Source organism: Rhinoraja longicauda, chromosome 1 (assembly GCF_053455715.1).
Source record: "Rhinoraja longicauda isolate Sanriku21f chromosome 1, sRhiLon1.1, whole genome shotgun sequence".
Taxonomy (NCBI): domain Eukaryota; kingdom Metazoa; phylum Chordata; class Chondrichthyes; order Rajiformes; family Arhynchobatidae; genus Rhinoraja; species Rhinoraja longicauda.
The window spans coordinates 140,823,473-140,842,264 of NC_135953.1; the positions used below are offsets into that span (position 1 = coordinate 140,823,473).

Sequence of the window (18,792 nt, forward strand, 5' to 3'; positions counted from 1 at the left end):
TCTCTGTAGCCTAAGTGCTGAAACCCAGGCAACATTCTAGTAGATCTCCTCTGTACCCTCTCCATTTTGTCGACATCCTTCCTATAATTTGGCGACCAGTACTGCACACCATACTCCAGATTCGGCCTCACCAATGCCCTGTACAATTTTAACATTACATCCCAACTTCTATACTCGATGCTCTGATTTATAAAGGCAAGCATACCAAACGCCTTCTTCACCACCCTATCCACATGAGATTCCACCTTCAGGGAACAATGCACAGTTATTCCCAGATCCCTCTGTTCCACTGCATTCCTCAATTCCCTACCATTTACCCTGTACGTCCTATTTTGATTTGTCCTACCAAAATGCAGCACCTCACACTTATCAGCATTAAACTCCATCTGCCATCTTTCAGCCCACCCTTCCAAAAGGCCCAAGTCTCTCTGTAGACTTTGAAACTCTACTTCATTATTAACTACACCACCTATCTTAGTATCATCTGCATATTTACTAATCCAATTTGCCACACCATCATCCAGATCATTAATGTAAATGACAAACAACAGTGGACCCAACACAGATCCTTGGGGTACTCCACTAGACACTGGCCTCCAACCTGACATACAATTGTCAACCATTACCCTCTGGTATCTCCCATTCAGCCATTGTTGAATCCATCTTGCAACCTCACTATTAATACCCAACGATTTAACCTTCTTAATCAACCTTCCATGTGGAACCTTGTCAAAATGCCTTACTGAAGTCCATATAGACAACATCCACAGCCTTGCCCTTATCAATTTCCCTGGTAACCTCTTCAAAAAATTCAAGAAGATTGGTCAAACATGACCTTCCAGGCACAAATCCATGTTGACTGTTTCTAATCAGGCCTTGTTTATCCAAATAATTATATATATTGTCCCTAAGTATCTTTTCCATTAATTTTCCCACCACAGACGTCAAACTAACAGGTCTATAATTGCTAGGTTTACTTTTAGAACCTTTTTTAAACAAAGGCACAACATGCGCAATGCGCCAATCTTCCGGCACCATCCCCGTTTCTTATGACGTTTGAAATATTTCCGTCATAGCCCCTGCTATTTCTGCACTAACTTCCCTCAATGTCCTAGGGAATATCCTATCAGGACCTGGAGACTTATCCACTTTTATATTTTTCAAAAGTGTCCGTACCTCCTCTTCTTTAATCCTCATAATTTCCATCACTACTCTACTTGTTTCGCTTACCTCACATAATTCAATATCCTTCTCCTCGGTGAATACCGAAGAAAAGAAATTGTTTAATATCTCCCCCATTTCTTCCGGCTCAGCACATAGCTGTCCACTCTGACTCTCTAATGGACCAATTTTATCCCTCACTATCCTTTTGCTATTGACATATCTGTAGAACCCCTTTGTGTTGAAGCTAACCCTCGGAGCAATTCTATGTTATCAGCGTTGGTAAACGTTTGACTTTTACCCGATATTCCACAAATTCTTCAGCTATTATTTGTCAAATGCTAAAAGTAACGTTTTTGGCATTTTGCCGATTCTTTATTATTTTTGAACTCTCTTCATTCACCAAAAATGTCGTACAATGGTAAGTAAACTCGCCAGATATGAAGTATGACGAAAGTGATTTTCATTTGTTTTGCAGTTGTTGAGAGTTTTTTTTGAAAAATTGAATTATTGTATTTTGTAAACTGTCCAACCACACACAGCAGCAATGATCCTTTGTTCACAATGCTGCTTACTGTCTTAAAAGCAGCGAGCCACTGTCTTGCTTCCCCCCCCCCCCCAAGGAAATCTCATCTTACTTTCCCATCAGGTGCCACCATCTGCATCGTGTTGTTTCCTGCACCAATCATGCCCGGCATCTTGACAGATGATCTATGTTATCTAGCATGCCTTTAAATGTCCCTTTAAATGTCTGCCACCGTTTCTTGATTCATTTATTGCTTTGCCTAATTCCCCTGTCTAATGCTGCAATAATTTATGTTCATGTCAGAGGAGCAGAATTAGGCCATTTGGCCCATTGAGTCTACTGGCAGAGTAGACTCGATGGGCCAAATGGCCTAATTCTGCTCCTCTGATGCATGAACATAAATTATTGCAGCATTTAGTGTTAATTTTTGATTATGTTCTCTTTTGCCAGTTCTGCTGCCCTGCCCTTGAATTGCACTCACGTTAAGAATACTGGTCTTAGACCCATTCATCTTTTGAATAAGATGTAAAGTTCAGTCAGGTTATATTTGCAGCACTCAGGGAATGCCTTCAATAATGTCATAAAGTTATAGAGCAAAGAGGCAGGCCATCCCCTCTGAACATTTCCCATCCATTACTTTTCCAAACATATTTCAAACCTTATTGCACCTGCCACAACTGCTTCCTTCCTCTGGCAGCTCATTCTAAAGACCCACCACCATCTGTGAAAAAGTTGCCTCTCTGGTTCCTATTTAGTCTTTACCCTAATACCTTAAATCTATGCCCTCTAGTTCTTAATTCCCCAACCCTGGGGAAAAGACTGTGCATTCACTATATCTATGCCCCTCAAGGTTATTTTTATTCCTTGCCTTCTAAGCTCCAATGAACAAAATCCTAGCCTGCCCCACCTTGTGATAACACAGTCGCATGAATCCTGGCAACATCTTTGTAACCATGTTCTGCACCCTTTCTAGCTTAATGGTGTCTTTCCAATAGGAGGGTGACCAAAACGACTACTACTTTCGTGTCCATCGTCTGTGTTTCAAATGTTGATTTCACTGTCATTGTCCGTCCTGAAAAAGACGCAAGCTTCCGGCGACAATCAGTGGGAGCCATCACTTATTACAATAGATGATGGTGGTAGCAGAATTAGCTCACGACACTTCCAGTTTCTTGCCCCGCGACGTGGACGCTTCTGCTATGGAGCCGTGACCAAAACTGAACACAATACCACAGTGCCCTCCATAATGCTTGGGACAAAGACCCATCATTTATTTATTTGCCTCTGGACTCCACAATTTGAGATTTATAATAGAAAAAATCACGTGGTTAAAGTGCACATTGTCAGATTTTAATAAAGGCCATTTTCTGAAGAAGGGTCTCGACCCGAAACGTCACCCATTCCTTCTCTCCCGAGATGCTGCCTGACCTGCTCAGTTACTCCAGCATTTTGTGAATAAATACCTTCGATTTGTACCAGCATCTGCAGTTATTTTCTTATACTACCATTTTTATACATGTAGAAATTACAGCAGTGTTTAGACATAGTCCCCCCATTTCAGGGCACCATAATGTTTGGGACACAGCAATGTCATGTAAATGAAAGTAGTCGTGTTTAGTATTTTGTTGCATATCCTTTGCATGCAATGACTGCTTGAAGTCTGCGATTCATGGACATCACCTGTTGCTGGGTGTCTTCTCTGGTGATGCTCTGCCAGGCCTGTATTGCAGCCATCTTTAGCTTATGCTTGTTTTGGGGGCTAGTCCCCTTCAGTTTTCTCTTCAGCATATAAAAGGCATGTTCAATTGGGTTCAGATCGGGTGATTGACTTGGCCACTCAAGAATTGACCATTTTTTAGCTTTGAAAAACTCCTTTGTTGCTTTAGCAGTATGTTTGGAATCATTATCTTGCTGTAGAATGAACCGACGGCCAATGAGTTTTGAGGCATTTGTTTGAACTTGAGCAGATAGGATGTGTCTATACACTTCAGAATTCATTATGCTACTACCATCAGCAGTTGTATCATCAATGAAGATAAGTGAGCCAGTATCTTCAGCAGCCATACATGCCCAGGCCATAACACCATGGTTCACAGATGAGGTGGTATGCTTTGGATTTTGGGCAGTTCCTTCTCTCCTCCATATTTTGCTCTTGCCATCACCCTGATATAAGTTAATCTTCGTCTCAAAACCTTTTTCCAGAACTGTGGTTGCTCTTTTAAGTGGTCATTGACAAATCCACACCTGACTCCTGAAGAGTGTTTCTGATCTGTTGGACAGGTGTTTGGGGATTTTTCTTTATTATAGAGATAATTCTGCTGTCATCGGTTGTGGAGGTCTTCCTTGGCCTGCCAGTCCCTTTGCGATTAGTAAGCTCACCAGTGCTCTCTTTCTTCTTAATTTTGTTCCAAACAGTTGATTTTGGTAAGTCTAAGGTTTGGCTGATGTCTCTAACAGTTTTATTCTTGTTTCTCAGTCTCATAATGGCTTCTTTGACTTTCATTGGTACAACTTTGGTCCTCATGTTGATAAACAGTAATAAAGGTTTCCAAACGTTATGGAAAGACTGGAGGAAAGACTAGGTGCTGAGAGCTCTCTTATACCTGCATTAAGGAGGCAATTAAACACACCTGTGAAGCCACGTGTCCCAAACATTCTGGTGCCCTGAAATGGGCGGACTGTGTATAAATACAGCTGTAATTTCTACATGGTGAGACCAAAATGTGTATAAAAATGGCCTTTAATAAAATCTGACAATGTGCACTTTAACCACATGTGATTTTTATTTTTCCTCTATTACAAATCTCAAATTGTGGAGTACAGAGGCAAATAAATAAATGAAGGGCCTTTGTCCCAAACATCATGGAGGGCACTGTACATGTGTGGCCTCACTAACATTTTGTGCAACTGCAGCATAGCATCCCAACGTCTATACTCAATGCCCTGACTGATGATGGCCAGCATGCCAGAAGCCATCTTCACCGCCCTGTCAACCTGAGCCACCACTTTCAGGGAACTATGTGTCTGTACTCACAGGTGCAGACCTGTACACAGATGTACTCACTCTGCTCTACAACCCTCCTCAGTCCGCTGCCTGTCGTTCACTGTGAAGATATTGGCCTAGTGTGACTTTCCAACACGCAACATGTCACACTTATCTGAATTAAGCTCCATTCGCCATTCCTTGATCCACTTGCTCAACTGATCAAGGTGCTGCCAAAATTCTCGACATCCTTCATCACTGCCTATATTGTCAACCTCTTCACTTCATCACTATCAACCTTTATCACAGTACTATAACAACAATCAAAAGACACTTGGACAGCCACATGGATGGGAAAGGTTTAGAGGGATATAGGCCAACGCAGGCAGGTGGGACTAGCGTAGAGGTGAATCTTGGTCGGCATGAGCAAGTTTGGCCGAAGGGCCAGTTTCTATGACGCCACCTATTGTAACGTCATTTGCAAAGTTACTAACCATGCCATGCCATCCAAATCATTGATTTAGACTTTAGACATACGATGGCCTTGGCACCGACCACTGGTCACAGGCCTCCAGTCCAAGGCCACTGGCGTGCAGAAATAACATCCAGACGTGTTAATAATGGGTTGAGAAAATCTAAGCCCCTCTCTGCTCCTCAGGTAAACCCATTGACAGCCATCATCACACGCACAATGAAGCAGCACAGATCAATGGCATCCAGCCCAAGGCTGACATGGAGGAAATTGGAAGATTACAGCAAGAGCTGGGAGAATTGAAGAAGCAACATGGCGTATTAGAAGGACAGCTGGCTGAAAAGGAGTTCATAATTGATAAAATGGTACACACGTTTTACTTTACTTTAGACTTTAGAAATACAGTGTGTAAGCAGGCCCATCAGCCCACTGAGTCCGCACTGATCACCCCGGACATTAGCACTGCCCTTCACACGAGGGGCAATTTTACAATTTCACCAAAGCCAATTAACCTACAAACCTGCGGGTCTTTGGAGTGTGGGAGGAAATCTGAACACCCGGAGAGAATCCACGCGGTCACGGAGAGAGCGTACAAACTCCGCACGGATAGCACCCATAGTCAGGATCAAACCTGGCATTGTAAGACAGCGACTCTACCATTGCCCCACTGTGCCGCCCTTTAAAGTTGACTCGATGTAAAAGCAAACTCCTCTTTGGGCTCTGGTGTGATTGCATGTGTGAATAGACAAAGAGAAGATGCTTACACACTAGGAACCAATATGATATTGTCAAGTTTAGAGATTTACAACACCATTCAGGAACACGCAATGTAGCAGGAATAGGCCACCAGCTCCTCAAGCCTGTCCGGTTGTTCAACACAATCACAGCTGATCCATGCTGGCCTCCATCTCTCCTGTGACACTTTACCAGAACACTCACTACCTCAATCTTCCAAATATTTATCCATATTCACCTTCACTATATCTAATAATCTCGTCTCCACCACTTTTGGGGGCAGAGCATTTGAGTGATTTACTACCCGCGGAGCAGGCATTTGTAAGCAGTTAGCTACTTAGTAAGGGGCTGGTCATTTAAAACTATATTCCCTTGTTTGGGATTTTGTGGAAGCCAAATGTGGTCTGACGTGCCTTATAAAGCCTCGGTATCACATTCCTGCTTTTATATTCTAGTCCTCTTGAAAATAAATGCTAACATAACATTTGTCTTTCTTGCTACCGATTCAATTTGCAAAGTAACCTTTCGGGAATCCTACACCAGCACTCCCAAGTACCCTTGTACCTCCGATTTCTGAATCCTCTCCTTATTTAGTCTATGCCCTTATTTCCGCTACCAAAGTGCGAGACTGTACACTTCGCTGTGCTGTATTCCATCTGCCCCTTTGCCCACTCTCCTAACCTGTCCAAGTCTTTCTGCTGAGTCCCTGCTTCCTCTACTCAGCCGTTCAGACACCATCTCTGGAGAAAGTGAATAGGTGATGTTTTGGGTTGGATCTTCGATGAATTTCATCTGTGCTGGGCGGCACGGTGGCGCAGCGGTAGAGTTGCTGCCTTACAGTGAATGCAGCGCCGGAGACTCAGGTTTGATCCCGATTACGGGCGCCATCTGTACGGAGTTTGTACGTTCTCCCCTTGACCTGCGTGGGCTTTCTCCGAGATCTTCGGTTTCCTCCCACACTCCAAAGACGTACAGGTTTGTAGGTTAATTGGCTTGGTAAATGTAAAAATTGTCCCTAGTGGGTGTAGGATAGTGTTAATGTGCGGGGATCGCTGGTGGGCGCGGACCCGGTGGGCCGAAGGGCCTGTTTCTGCGCTGTATCTCTAAATCTAAAAAAAATCTAAAAATCTTAACTGATGAAAGTAAAGATTGCTATGAAAAAAACTAATCTTTAATCCAAAATTAGCAACCAGGCACACAACTTCATGAATGAAAACATTATCTACTTATTCCTCTTGTTAAATTTCATCCAAGCTTATCCAAAGAGGGATCTCAACTTCTCTGGATGATGGAATTGATGGCTTTGTAGCCAGGTTTGTAGATGGTACGAAGATAGATAGATGGATGGGCAGGCAGTGCTGAGGAAGCAGGGATTGTGCAGAATGACTTGGACAGGTGGAGAGTGTGGGCAAAGAAGTGGCAAATGGAATACAGAATTGCAAAGTGTACGGTCATACACTTTGGCAGAAGAAATAAAGGTGTGGATTATTTTCTGAGTGGATTCAGGTGCAAACGGACTGAGGTGCTGGATTCCAAGAAGGTAATTTGCAGGTTGAGTGGGCGGGAAGGAAAGCAAATGCAATGCTGGGATTCATTTGAAGGGGATTAGAATATAAAATCGGGAATGTAATGCTGAGGCTTTATAAAGCGCTGGTCAGACCACATTGGGAATATTGGGAGCAGTTTTGGGCCCTGTATCTGAGGAAGGACGTGTTGGCGCTTGAGAGGGTCCAGAGTAGGTTTACGAGATGATCCCGGGAATGATTGGGTTAATGTATGATGAGCGTTTGAAGGCTCTGGCTCTGGGGGGGGGGGGGGGAGGGGGACCTCGGAAACCTACCGAATAAGGGAAGGCCTGGAGAAGGTGGATGCGGAGAGGATTTTTCCACTAACAGGAAAGTCTAGGACCAGTGGGTACAGCCTCAAAATAAAATGTCATACCTTTTAGATCGTAAATGAGGAGGAGTTTCTTTAGTCAGAGGGTGCTGAGTCTGAGGAATTAAGTGCCACAGACGGCTGTGGAGGTCATCATTGGGTATTTTAGATTTAGATTTTTTTAGATTTAGAGATACAGCGCAGAAACAGGCCCTTCGGCCCACTGGGTCCGCGCCGCCCAGCAATCCCTGCACACTAACACTATCCTACACCCACTAGGGACAATTATTACATTTACCAATCCAATTAACCTACAAACCTGTACGTCTTTGGAGTGTGGGAGGAAACCGAAGATCTCGGAGAAAACCCACGCAGGTCACGGGGAGAACGTACAAACTCCGTACAGACAGCGCCCGTAGTCAGGATCGAACCTGTCTCCGGCGCTGCATTCGCTGTAAGGCAACAACTCTACCGCTGGGCCACCGTGCCGCCCTTTAAAGCAGAGATGGACAGGATCTTGATTAGTAAGGGTGTTGGGGGTTATGGGGAGAAGGCAGGAGAATGGAGTTGAGAGGGATAGATCAGCCATGATTGAATGGCGGGGTAGACCTGACCCGATGGGCCAAATGGCCTAATTCTGCACCTCTGACTTATGAACATAAATGATCGCAGCATTTAGTGTCAATTTTTAAATTATTTTTATGCTCGTTTACTCTGAAAGATAGCTGTGTTTGAAAGTGGATAAATAACTGAGAATTGTGGTTTGCTTTTGAACAGCGGACGTGCCAGATATCGGGGGACAAGGATGCAGCCGATTGTACAGATAATAGTGGAGAGCCAACAGCAGTACCACACAAGGTGGGTTATTCCCTATATTTGTAAACATGCTGTTTGTCTTCATTTGTAAACCATTGCGAGCACAGCATAACAATTAAGTGGATGCAAGGAACTGCAGGTGCTGATTTACAACAAAAAAAAGCAGAGTAACTCAGTGGGTCAGGCAGCATCGCTGGAAGACTTGGACAGGCAATGTTTTAGGTTGGGGTCCTTCAGGGTCAAAGTAAGTATTTAATCAGTAGAACCACATTAGAGTCACGGGGAAGTACAGCACAAACAGGCCATTCTGTCGAACTTGTTCAATTGGAAAGCAGTGCCAATCTGCACTGATCCCATTTGCCTGCATTAGGCATATTTAACCACTACTCCTATCCAAGCATCCATCCAAATGCCTTACAGATTTTGTTCTGGAAAAAAGCTGGAGTAACTCAGCGGGACAGGCAGCATCTCAGGAGGGAAGGAATGGGTGACGTTTCGGGTCGAGACCCCTCTTCAGACTGTCATCTTGTCCGCTTCAAGCTTCACGTTCTTAAAACTATAGAGTACTTTCCTTGGCCATAGAGGTCTGTTGTCCGAGATGTGGCAGTGGTTTGGAGTTGACGGGGTCAGCCTGGCGTGCTGATGTTGTCAGTGTCCTCTGCCGCTGCAGGCCATTTCCAATCCGTCCGACTTCTGGGGCCTCCAGCGGCGCGTTCCCGATCCCACTACTGACGAGCCTTTGAGCGGCTTCCCGATCTCACCGACTGACGAGCCTTCGGGCGGGTTCCCGATCCCACCGATTGCTGAGCCTTCAGGCGGGTTCCCAATCCTGGTCCCGACGAGCCTTCGGGCAGATTCCCGATCCCACCGACTGACGAGCCTTCGGGCGGGCATCACGGCCTTTGACATTCTTTCATTATTTGCCTTTGTAACCTGAACTACATGAAGCCTCTGGTGATTTGTCTGAGCTAGTCATGGTAGATATGGAGGAGTAGTTATCTGGTAGGAAAAAAAACTGCAGATGCTGGTTTAAATCGAAGGTACAAAATGCTGGAGTAACTCAGCGGGTCAGGCAGCATCTCAGGAGAAAAGGAATGGGTGACGTTTCGGGTCGAGACCCTTCTTTGGTGTTTCTGGTCGAGACCTTTTGGAAGAAGGGTCTAGACCCAAAATGTCACCCATTCCTTCTCTCCCGAGATGCTGCCTGAACCACTGAGTTACTCCAGCGTTTTGTACCTTCAGTAGTTATCTAGTGACAGTTTAGTGACAGTTCACCCCGTACACTAGCACTATCCTACACATGAGGGACAATTTACATTTTTTACCAAAGCCAATTAATCTACAATTCTGCGCGTCTTTGGAATGTGGGAGGAAATTGGAGCACCCACGGAAAACCCATGCACAGGGAGAATACGTAAACTTCATACAGAGGAGTAGTTAGGATGGGAACGGGGTAATTCCACCACAGTGCCACCCAGTCTCCAGCAGCCCACACCATCAACACCTCACATCATTTCTGTGCAAGTGGAGAATTCTTTAGCCTGTGACTTCCATCAGTTCTAGGAGCACAATTAGGCCATTCGGCCCCTCAAATCTACTCCGCCATTAGATATTGGCTGATCTATCTCTCCCTCTCAACCCCATTCCCCTGCCTTCGCCCCATAACCCCTGACACCCGTACTAATTGACGGAGTCGATGTGTTATATCTGGACTTTCAGAAGGCCTTCGACAAGGTCCCACATAGGAGATTGGTGTACAAACTTAAAGCACACGGTATTGAGGGTTCAGTGTTGATGTGGATAGAAAATTGGTTGGCGGACAGGAAGCAAAGAGTAGGAATAAACGGGTCCTTTTCGGAATGGCAGGCAGTGACTAGTGGGGTACCGCAACGCTCAGTGCTGGGACCATCTTTCAAGATGGTCGCGCCGTTGTGTTTGGCTGCCTGTCGTCGCTCACCTGGAGATCGTAGTGTTCTTCGAGCCACTTTGGTTTACGACCGCCGAACCCTCCTGTTGATCCGACACTCCGTCGTCGACTTCTTCAGTCCAGGTCCCGGACAAAGTTTCTTCCAGCGATCGCTCCTCGATCAACTCCCAGTAGATGTGCGGGCCCAGCCTTACATCCACCGCCGCACGCACCGCGCTAGGAGGCGGGGTAAACGCGCGGGAACATTCGAAAATTTTAAAAACCTCGCCCGCGCTCATCCAACAGCGGCCTACCTCGCTCAGCACTGCGAAGTCGGACCTGGTCGACCTTACTGCTCCATCCACCGGCGCTCCCTCGAGCTCAGGTATGCCGCTCTTCGACCGATCATCCCGGTCCCTGGACTGCCGGCCCGTGGGCTCCCAGCAAGGCCATCTGTGAAGCGCAGCGGCGTGGTCTCCCTGAACCTCCGCCCGCTGGCGTGAGAGCCGCTACCAGACCGAAGCTCACCTGCTGTCCCTGCTAAAGTGGCCCTGATCAACGCAAGATCCCTACAGAACAAGACCTTCATCCTCAACGACTTCTTCACCACCCGTGGATTGGACTTCTTACTGCTCACAGAATCCTGGCTTAACCCTGGTGAGCTTGCTCCACTCGTGGAACTCTGTCCTGATGACTGTAACTTCTTCACCTCGCCTAGGCTCTCCGGACGCGGTGGGGGCTTAGCCACTGTGTTTAAGAAACATTTCAACTGCCGCCTCCTGAACGCTGATCATTTCTCCAGTTTCGAGGTGCAACTAATTAAAGTAGGCCTAGCCTATCCCCTCTTAATTGTTCTTGTGTATCGCCCACCAAAAATGCATAAGGACTTCATCACCCAATTTGCTGATCTGATTTCTAGCATTTTGCCCAAATTTGACCGGATCATGATTCTTGGTGACTTTAATATTCATATTTGCTGTCCCACTAAGCCTCTTGTGAGTGAATTTATGCACCTGGTTGAGTCCTTCAATCTGACTCTTCACACCACGGGACCCACTCACAAGTTAGGCCATACTCTCGACCTAGTGTTATCGTCCGGATTCCCAATCAACAACATTGAAACTACTGAAGCCTGTCTATCGGACCACAGCGCTATCATTTTTGACGCATCTCTGCCTTTATCTCCCGCAAAATCTCATCTCCCTGTTCGCTACTCCCTCGACATAAATTCATTGACTGCCAGTAAATTCTCCGAGGCTCTCACAGCTGCCCCCAACATCTGCACTATTGAGGCCTCTCCCCCCCATCTCAGCACTGAAGATCTCGCCTCTTTATTTAATATCACTTGCTCTTCCATCCTGGATTCTATCGCTCCCCTTAAAATGAAAAAGCCTAAGCCCAAAGGTCAGCCGTGGCTCAATGACACCACCAAAGCCCTAAGAAGGGAGTGCAAAAAATCAGAAAGGAGGTGGAAATGTGACAAGCTTCAAATTTCCTTCGAAATTCTGAGAAACAATCTTCTCAAATACCAGGAAGCAGTAAAGTCTGCTAGAGCACAATACTTCTCCGACCTTATTTCCAAAAACTCTCATAACTCCAAGGTCCTATTTAGAACAATTACCTCTGTCATATGTCCCGCCCCCAGTACCAGCTTAGTTGGGTCCCCTGCTAAGTGCGAAGAATTCGCTAAATTTTTCACCAACAAAGTTGAGAACATTAGAATGAACATTTCCCCTCTCACCCGTGACCTAGCTGTCTCACTAGTCTGTTCGTCTAAATTGGACTGCTTCCAACCCGTCACTCTATCCTCCCTTGCAAAGCTTGTCTCTGCTATGAAACCTGCAACCTGCCCCCTTGATCCTGCCCCCACTGCCCTTCTGAAGGATGTCATTGCAATAGCCGGTCCCAGCATCCTCTCTATTATCAACAGTTCTCTGGCCACTGGCACTGTTCCAACCAGTTTCAAGCACGCGGTGGTCCAGCCCCTAATGAAATAACCTAACCTAGACCCCACCTTGCCTAGCAACTACAGACCCATTTCCAAACTGCCATTCCTGTCAAAAGTCCTTGAAAAGGCAATTCTAAACCAATTAGTGCCCTACCTGCACCAATACACCATCCTGGAAAGTTTCCAGTCAGGTTTCAGAGCCCACCACAGCACAGTGTCTGCCTTGTTGAAGGTACACAACGACCTGCTTCTCGCCATCGACACCGGCGACTGTGCAATCCTGCTCCTTCTCGACCTCAGCGCAGCGTTCGATACAGTGGACCACACCATCCTTATTGACCGTCTCCGGTACGCGGTTGGCATTGATGGCACTGCCCTGAGCTGGTTCGCTTCGTACCTCAAAGATAGGAGTTTCGCCATCAACATAGGCAGTTATTCCTCTGCTCCAGCTAGCCTCTCCTGCGGAGTTCCACAAGGCTCCATCCTAGGCCCCATTCTCTTCTCTCTATACATGCTTCCCCCTTACCCAAATCATTCAAAGGCACGGCATTTCTTTCCACTGGTATGCCGATGACACTCAGCTTTACCTCCCCCTGAAACCCAACAACCAGTCAAATTTAAACAGCCTCTTACACTGCCTTGAGGACATAAAATGTTGGATGGCACAGAACTTCCTCCAATTAAATGAGAGCAAGTCTGAGGTCATCCTATTCGCCCCCCCCCCCCCGACTCCATCAAATCGATAACAGGCAGTTTTGGAAATCTATCCTGCCTAGTCAAACCGCATGTCAAAAACCTCGACATGATATTTGACTCTGCATTAAAATTTGATAAGCAAGTCAACGCTGTGGTAAAAGCCAGCTTCTTCCAACTTCGAACCATAGCTAAAATCAAACCTTTCCTCCAATTCGACGACAGAAAAAATCATTCACGCTTTCATTTCCTCCCGCCTAGACTACTGCAACTCCCTATACACTGGGATCAGCCAATCTTCCCTGTCCCGCCTGCAACTGGTCCAAAACGCCGCAGCGAGACTCCTGACGGGTACCCGTAAAAGGGACCACATCACCCCAATTCTGGCCTCTCTCCACTGGCTCCCTGTACGGTACAGAATCAACTTCAAGCTCCTCCTATTCACGTATAAAGCCCTAAATGGACATTCCCCCCCCTACATCAAAAATCTTCTAACCCCCCTCTCTAACTCCAGGTCCCTCAGGTCGGCCGACTTGGGGCTACTCACTATCCTGCGGTCTAGGCTTAAGCTCAGGGGTGACCGCGCTTTTGCGGTTGCAGCTCGTAGACTGTGGAACAGCATCCCTCTCCCCATCAGAACTGCCCCCTCCATCGACTCCTTTAAGTCCAGGCTCAAAACCTATTTCTACTCCCTAGCGTTTGAGGCTCATTGAGGAGGCGCTGTGAACTGTTTGCGTGCCACTGTATGTTTCATTTTTTCCTTAGTACCTAATCAGATGTACAGCACTTTGGTCAACGTGGGTTGTTTTTAAATGTGCTATACAAATAAAATTGACTTGACTTGACTTGACCCCAGTTATTTACAGTGTATATTAATGATTTGGACGAGGGAATTGAATGCAACATCTCTAAGTTTGCGGATGACACGAAGCTGGGTGGCAGTGTTAGCTGCGAGGAGGATGCTAGGAGGCTGCAGAGTGACTTGGATAGATTAGGCGAGTGGGCAAATGCATGGCAGATGCAATATAATGTGGATAAATGTGAGGTTATCCACTTTGGCGGCAAGAACAGGAAAGCAGAGTATTACCTGAATGGTGACCGATTGGGAGAAGGGGAGATGCAACGTGACCTGGGTGTCATGGTGCACCAGTCATTGAAAGCAAGCATGCAGGTGCAGCAGGCAGTGAAGAAAGCGAATGGTATGTTGGCATTCATAGCAAGAGGATTTGAGTTTAGGAGCAGGGAGGTTCTGCTGCAGTTGTACAGGGCCTTGGTGAGACCGCACCTGGAGTATTGTGTGCAGTTTTGGTATCCTAACCTGAGGAAAGACGTTCTTGCCTTAGAGGGAGTACAGAGAAGGTTCACCAGATTGATCCCTGGGATGGGGGACTTTCATATGAGATAGATTGGGAGAGTCTATCCAGACTGGGCTTGTACTCGCTGGAATTTAGAAGACTGAGGGGGGGATCTTATAGAAACATAAAAAATTCTGAAGGGGTTGGAGAGGCTAGATGCGGGAAGATTGTTCCCGATGTTGGGGGAGTCCAGAACCAGGGGTCACAGCTTAAGGATAAGGGGGAAGTCTTTTAGGACCGAGATGAGAAAACATTTCTTCACACAGAGAGTGGTGAGTCTGTGGAATTCTCTGCCACAGAAGGTAGTTGAGGCCAGTTCATTGGCTATATTTAAGAGGGAGTTAGATGTGGCCCTTTTTGCTAAAGGGATCAGGGGGTATGGAGAGAAGGCAGGTACAGGATACTGAGCTGGATGATCAGCCATGATCATATTGAATGGCGGTGCAGGCTCGAAGGGCCCAATGGCCTACTCCTGCACCTATTTTCTAATCAAGAATCTGTCACTCTCTACCTTAAAAATATCCATTGACGGCCTCCACAGCTCTCTGTGGCAATGAATTCCACAATCTCACGGCCCTCTGGGACTAAAGAAATTGCTCCTCATCTTTCTCAAAGTATGTCCTTTTATTCTGAGGATATGGCCTTTGTTCCTAGATTTTCACACTATTGGAAACATCCTCTCCATATTCCATCTATCCAGGCCTTTCACTATTCAGTCATTTTAATGAGGTCCCCCCTCATCCTTCTAAACTCCAGCAAGTACAGACCCAGTGCCATCAAACGATTATTAACCCGATTATTCCTGAGATCGTTCTCGTAAACCTCTGGACATTCCAACACCAGCACACCCTTCCTCGGATGTGGGGCTTAAAACTGCTCACAATGGTCCAAATGCGGTATGCCTAATGCCTCATAAAGCCTCAGCATTACATCCCAGCTTTTGTACTCTGGCCCTCTCGAAATTAATACTAGCATTGTATTCGCCTTCCTTACTACCGGTTCGACTTCCAAATGAACTTTTTGGGAATCTTGCACCAGCACTCCCAAGTCCCTTTGCACCTCCGATTTCTGAATGATCTCTCCATTTAGAAAATAGTCTACGCCTTTAGTCCTCCTACCAAAATGCACGACTCCACACTTTGCTACGCTGTATTCCATCCACCACTTCTCTGCCCACTCTCCCAATCTATCCAAGTCCTTTTGCAGAGTCCCTGCTATCTTTACACCACCTGATCCTCCATCTATCTTCATATCATCTGCAAACTTGGCTACAGAGACTTCAATCACTGTGTCCAAATCATTTATACACACCATGAAGGGCAGCGGCCCCAGCACCGACCCCTGTGGAACTCCGCTAGTCACTGGCAGCCAACCCGAAAAAGCCCCCTTAATTGCCACTCTTTGCCTTCTGCCATCCAGCCAGCCTGCTACCCATGCTGGTGTCTGCCCTTTGATTCCGTGGGCTCAATAGACAATAGGTGCAGGAGGAGGCCATTCGGCCCTTCGAGCCAGCACCACCATTCAATGTGATCATGGCTGATCATTCTCAATCAGTACCCAGTTCCTGCCTTCTCCCCATACCCCCTGACTCCGCTATCCTTAAGAGCGCTATCTAGCTTTCTCTTGAATGCATTCAGAGAATTGGCCTCCACTGCCTTCTGAGGCAGAGAATTGCACAGATTTACAACTCTCTGACTGAAAATGTTTTTCCTCATCTCCGTTCTAAATGGCCTACCCCTTATTCTTAAACTGTGGCCCCTGGTTCTGGGCTCCCCCAACATTGGGAACATGTTTCCTGCCTCTAACGTGTCCAACCCCTTAATAATCTTATATGTTTAGATAAGATCCCCTCTCATCCTTCTAAATTCCAGTGTATACAAGCCTAGTCGCTCCAGTCTTTCAACATATGACAGTCCCGCCATTCCGGGAATTAACCTAGTAAACCTACGCTGCACGCCCTCGTGGTGTTCTGTAGCTTCACGTGTATGGCACCTTATCATAGGCCGTCTGAATATCCAGGTAAACCACATCCACTGACTCTCCTTTGTCTATCCTGCTATTTACTTGTTCAAAGAATACCATCAGGTTTGTCAGGCAAGATCTCCCTTTCACAAAACCATGTTGACTTTGGCCTATTTTATTGTGTGCATTTAAGTACTCAGAAACCTCGCCTTTTATAATGGACTCCAGAGCATTATAACAGACACTAGAGGCTGATTGGGGAGTTGGGCTATAGGGATCGGGAGAGGTGAGGAAAATGGACACAAAAAGCTGGAGTAACTCAGCGGGTCAGGCAGCGTCTCTGGTGAGAAGGAATGGGTGATGTTTCGGGTCGAGACCCTTCTTCGGACGTCTGTATGCCTGGAGTGGAACTGAAGCCACTAGTTCTCTCAGTGGGTAATGCCACCTCATAGAGTCCTACAGCACAGAAAGTGGCCCTTCGGCCCATCTGATCTAAAAGCACGATGAGAACAGTTATCAAAACAATCAACGTGTATAATGTACACAGGATGGTCATTAGAAACAGAATGAAGATAGGTACTCTTTAGAATTCAGTTTTCCAAAGCTCGACTGTCACAAATTTATCCCAATATCACCGACAGCTGTGACAGATGTCACGCTTCATCCTGCAATTTAACCCATATGTTCTATTCTTGTCCATTATTATTTTGCTTTTGGCAGAACTATTTCAATACTATGTCAAAAACACTTTTGATAACTATAAACATCTCTCCCCATATTGCCATATTTGGGCTTCCAGAAGACCACAACCGTTACACCTCCATGCAATCAGACATTCTTGCTTTCACTTCCTTACGGGCAAGATGCCATCTGCTTCTTCACTGGAAGTCTACTAAAGCTCCCTCCAGCTCTCAGTGGCTCTGTCATATCATGTCCTTTCTAAAGTTAGAGAAGATTAGATATTCAGTGAGTGGCAATTCTGATAAATTGGCAATCTTTTTTTAACGTTTTTCCACTCTCTGCAATCTCTGTCTCCTGACTAACGGACCCCCCCACCCCACCCCTTCTCCCCTTTTTTTTTTGTCTTTTGTTTTGCTTTGTTTTGTTTTGTTTTATTATATCTTTGAAGCACAAAGTATGACTAGTTTTTATTTCAATCTATTGAGATGCACAGTACTTTGATTGTAGTATTGCCATTTTTGTTTCTATCCTTTGACTGTGATTCTCATCTTTGAACTGACATTGTTTTTCATTTTCATGTGTCATATTTCTTAATAAAAATATAAATTTTAAAAAAAAGAACAGCACAGCAGAGGAACATGCCCTTTAAACCGCAACGCCTGCCTCCTTGACCTACCTGTGATTCCACTTTCAAGGAACTATGTACCTGCACTTCTCGATCCCTCTACAACATTGCAGCACTCCTCAGGGTCCTGCCCTGGTTTGACACGGCCAAAGTGTGACACCTCCCACTTATCAGCACTAAACTCCATGAACCACTCCTCAGATCGCTTGCCCACTTGATCACCATCCTGCTGTGATTTTTGATGGCCATCTACATTATCTGTAGATTTCGGCTGTCGTTAGGCTCACAGGTCTGTAATGCCGGACTTCCCCGCTGCCCTTTCTGAAAATGGGGATGGTGTTTGTTGTTTCTCCAGTAATCACTTGTGACCAGTGAGGATTTAAAACTCCAGAATCCAGCAAACCTCTTCCTTGCCTCCCGTGGGATGAACTTGTACCGACCTGGGGATTTATTCAGCTTTAAGCCCACCAAGGCACAGAGTACAGCTCCTTTATTTATAGAGGCTTGCACTAGAATGCAAAGATTTGGAAATAATTTAACTCATGAATGAAAAGCTTTGCAGGAGTTTTCAGTACACCAGCGGGAGGTCAATTGTACGATGTTTATACTCGGGGCAGTGTTGACATAAGAAACAATTTATTTCTTGCTTGATTCTGTAAATAATCTTTAATGGGGTGGTCAAAATAGTTAAGAACAAACTAAGCCATTTGTTTAAACTGAATTGATTGCAGCAAATCCTTGCGGTTATGGTTACCTCTGCACTTGAATACCAACATTTCTGTCATCAGTATGGCTAAATTTACGAACTTTCTCAAAGGAACTGGAAACCTTGCGGACTCTAGTACAGACACAGGCTGCCGAAATCAGCCAGCTTCAGGCCAAGAAGCAAGAGGTGGAGAATCAGGTAAGCGATGATGCAGTTAGCCTGGAGATGAAGAGGAATTTCTTTAGCTGGAGGGTGGTGAATGTGTGGAATTCATTGCCACAGACGGCTATGGAGGCCACGTCTCTGGGTATTTCTAAAGCGGAGATTGATAGGTTCTTGATTAATAAT

General features: G+C 45.8%; 1 protein-coding gene across 2 annotated transcripts in view; it reads left to right on the forward strand.

Annotated features, from left to right (window-relative positions):
* Positions 1 to 18,792, forward strand: part of uso1 (USO1 vesicle transport factor) — a 103,581-nt gene that overhangs the window by 73,040 nt on the left and 11,749 nt on the right. For both annotated transcript variants that reach the window (XM_078407649.1, XM_078407640.1), the window contains 3 exons: positions 5,329 to 5,507; positions 8,530 to 8,610; positions 18,556 to 18,642. In XM_078407649.1, coding sequence (XP_078263775.1) covers positions 5,329 to 5,507; positions 8,530 to 8,610; positions 18,556 to 18,642 — 347 coding nt within the window. The remainder of the gene's footprint in view (positions 1 to 5,328; positions 5,508 to 8,529; positions 8,611 to 18,555; positions 18,643 to 18,792) is intronic.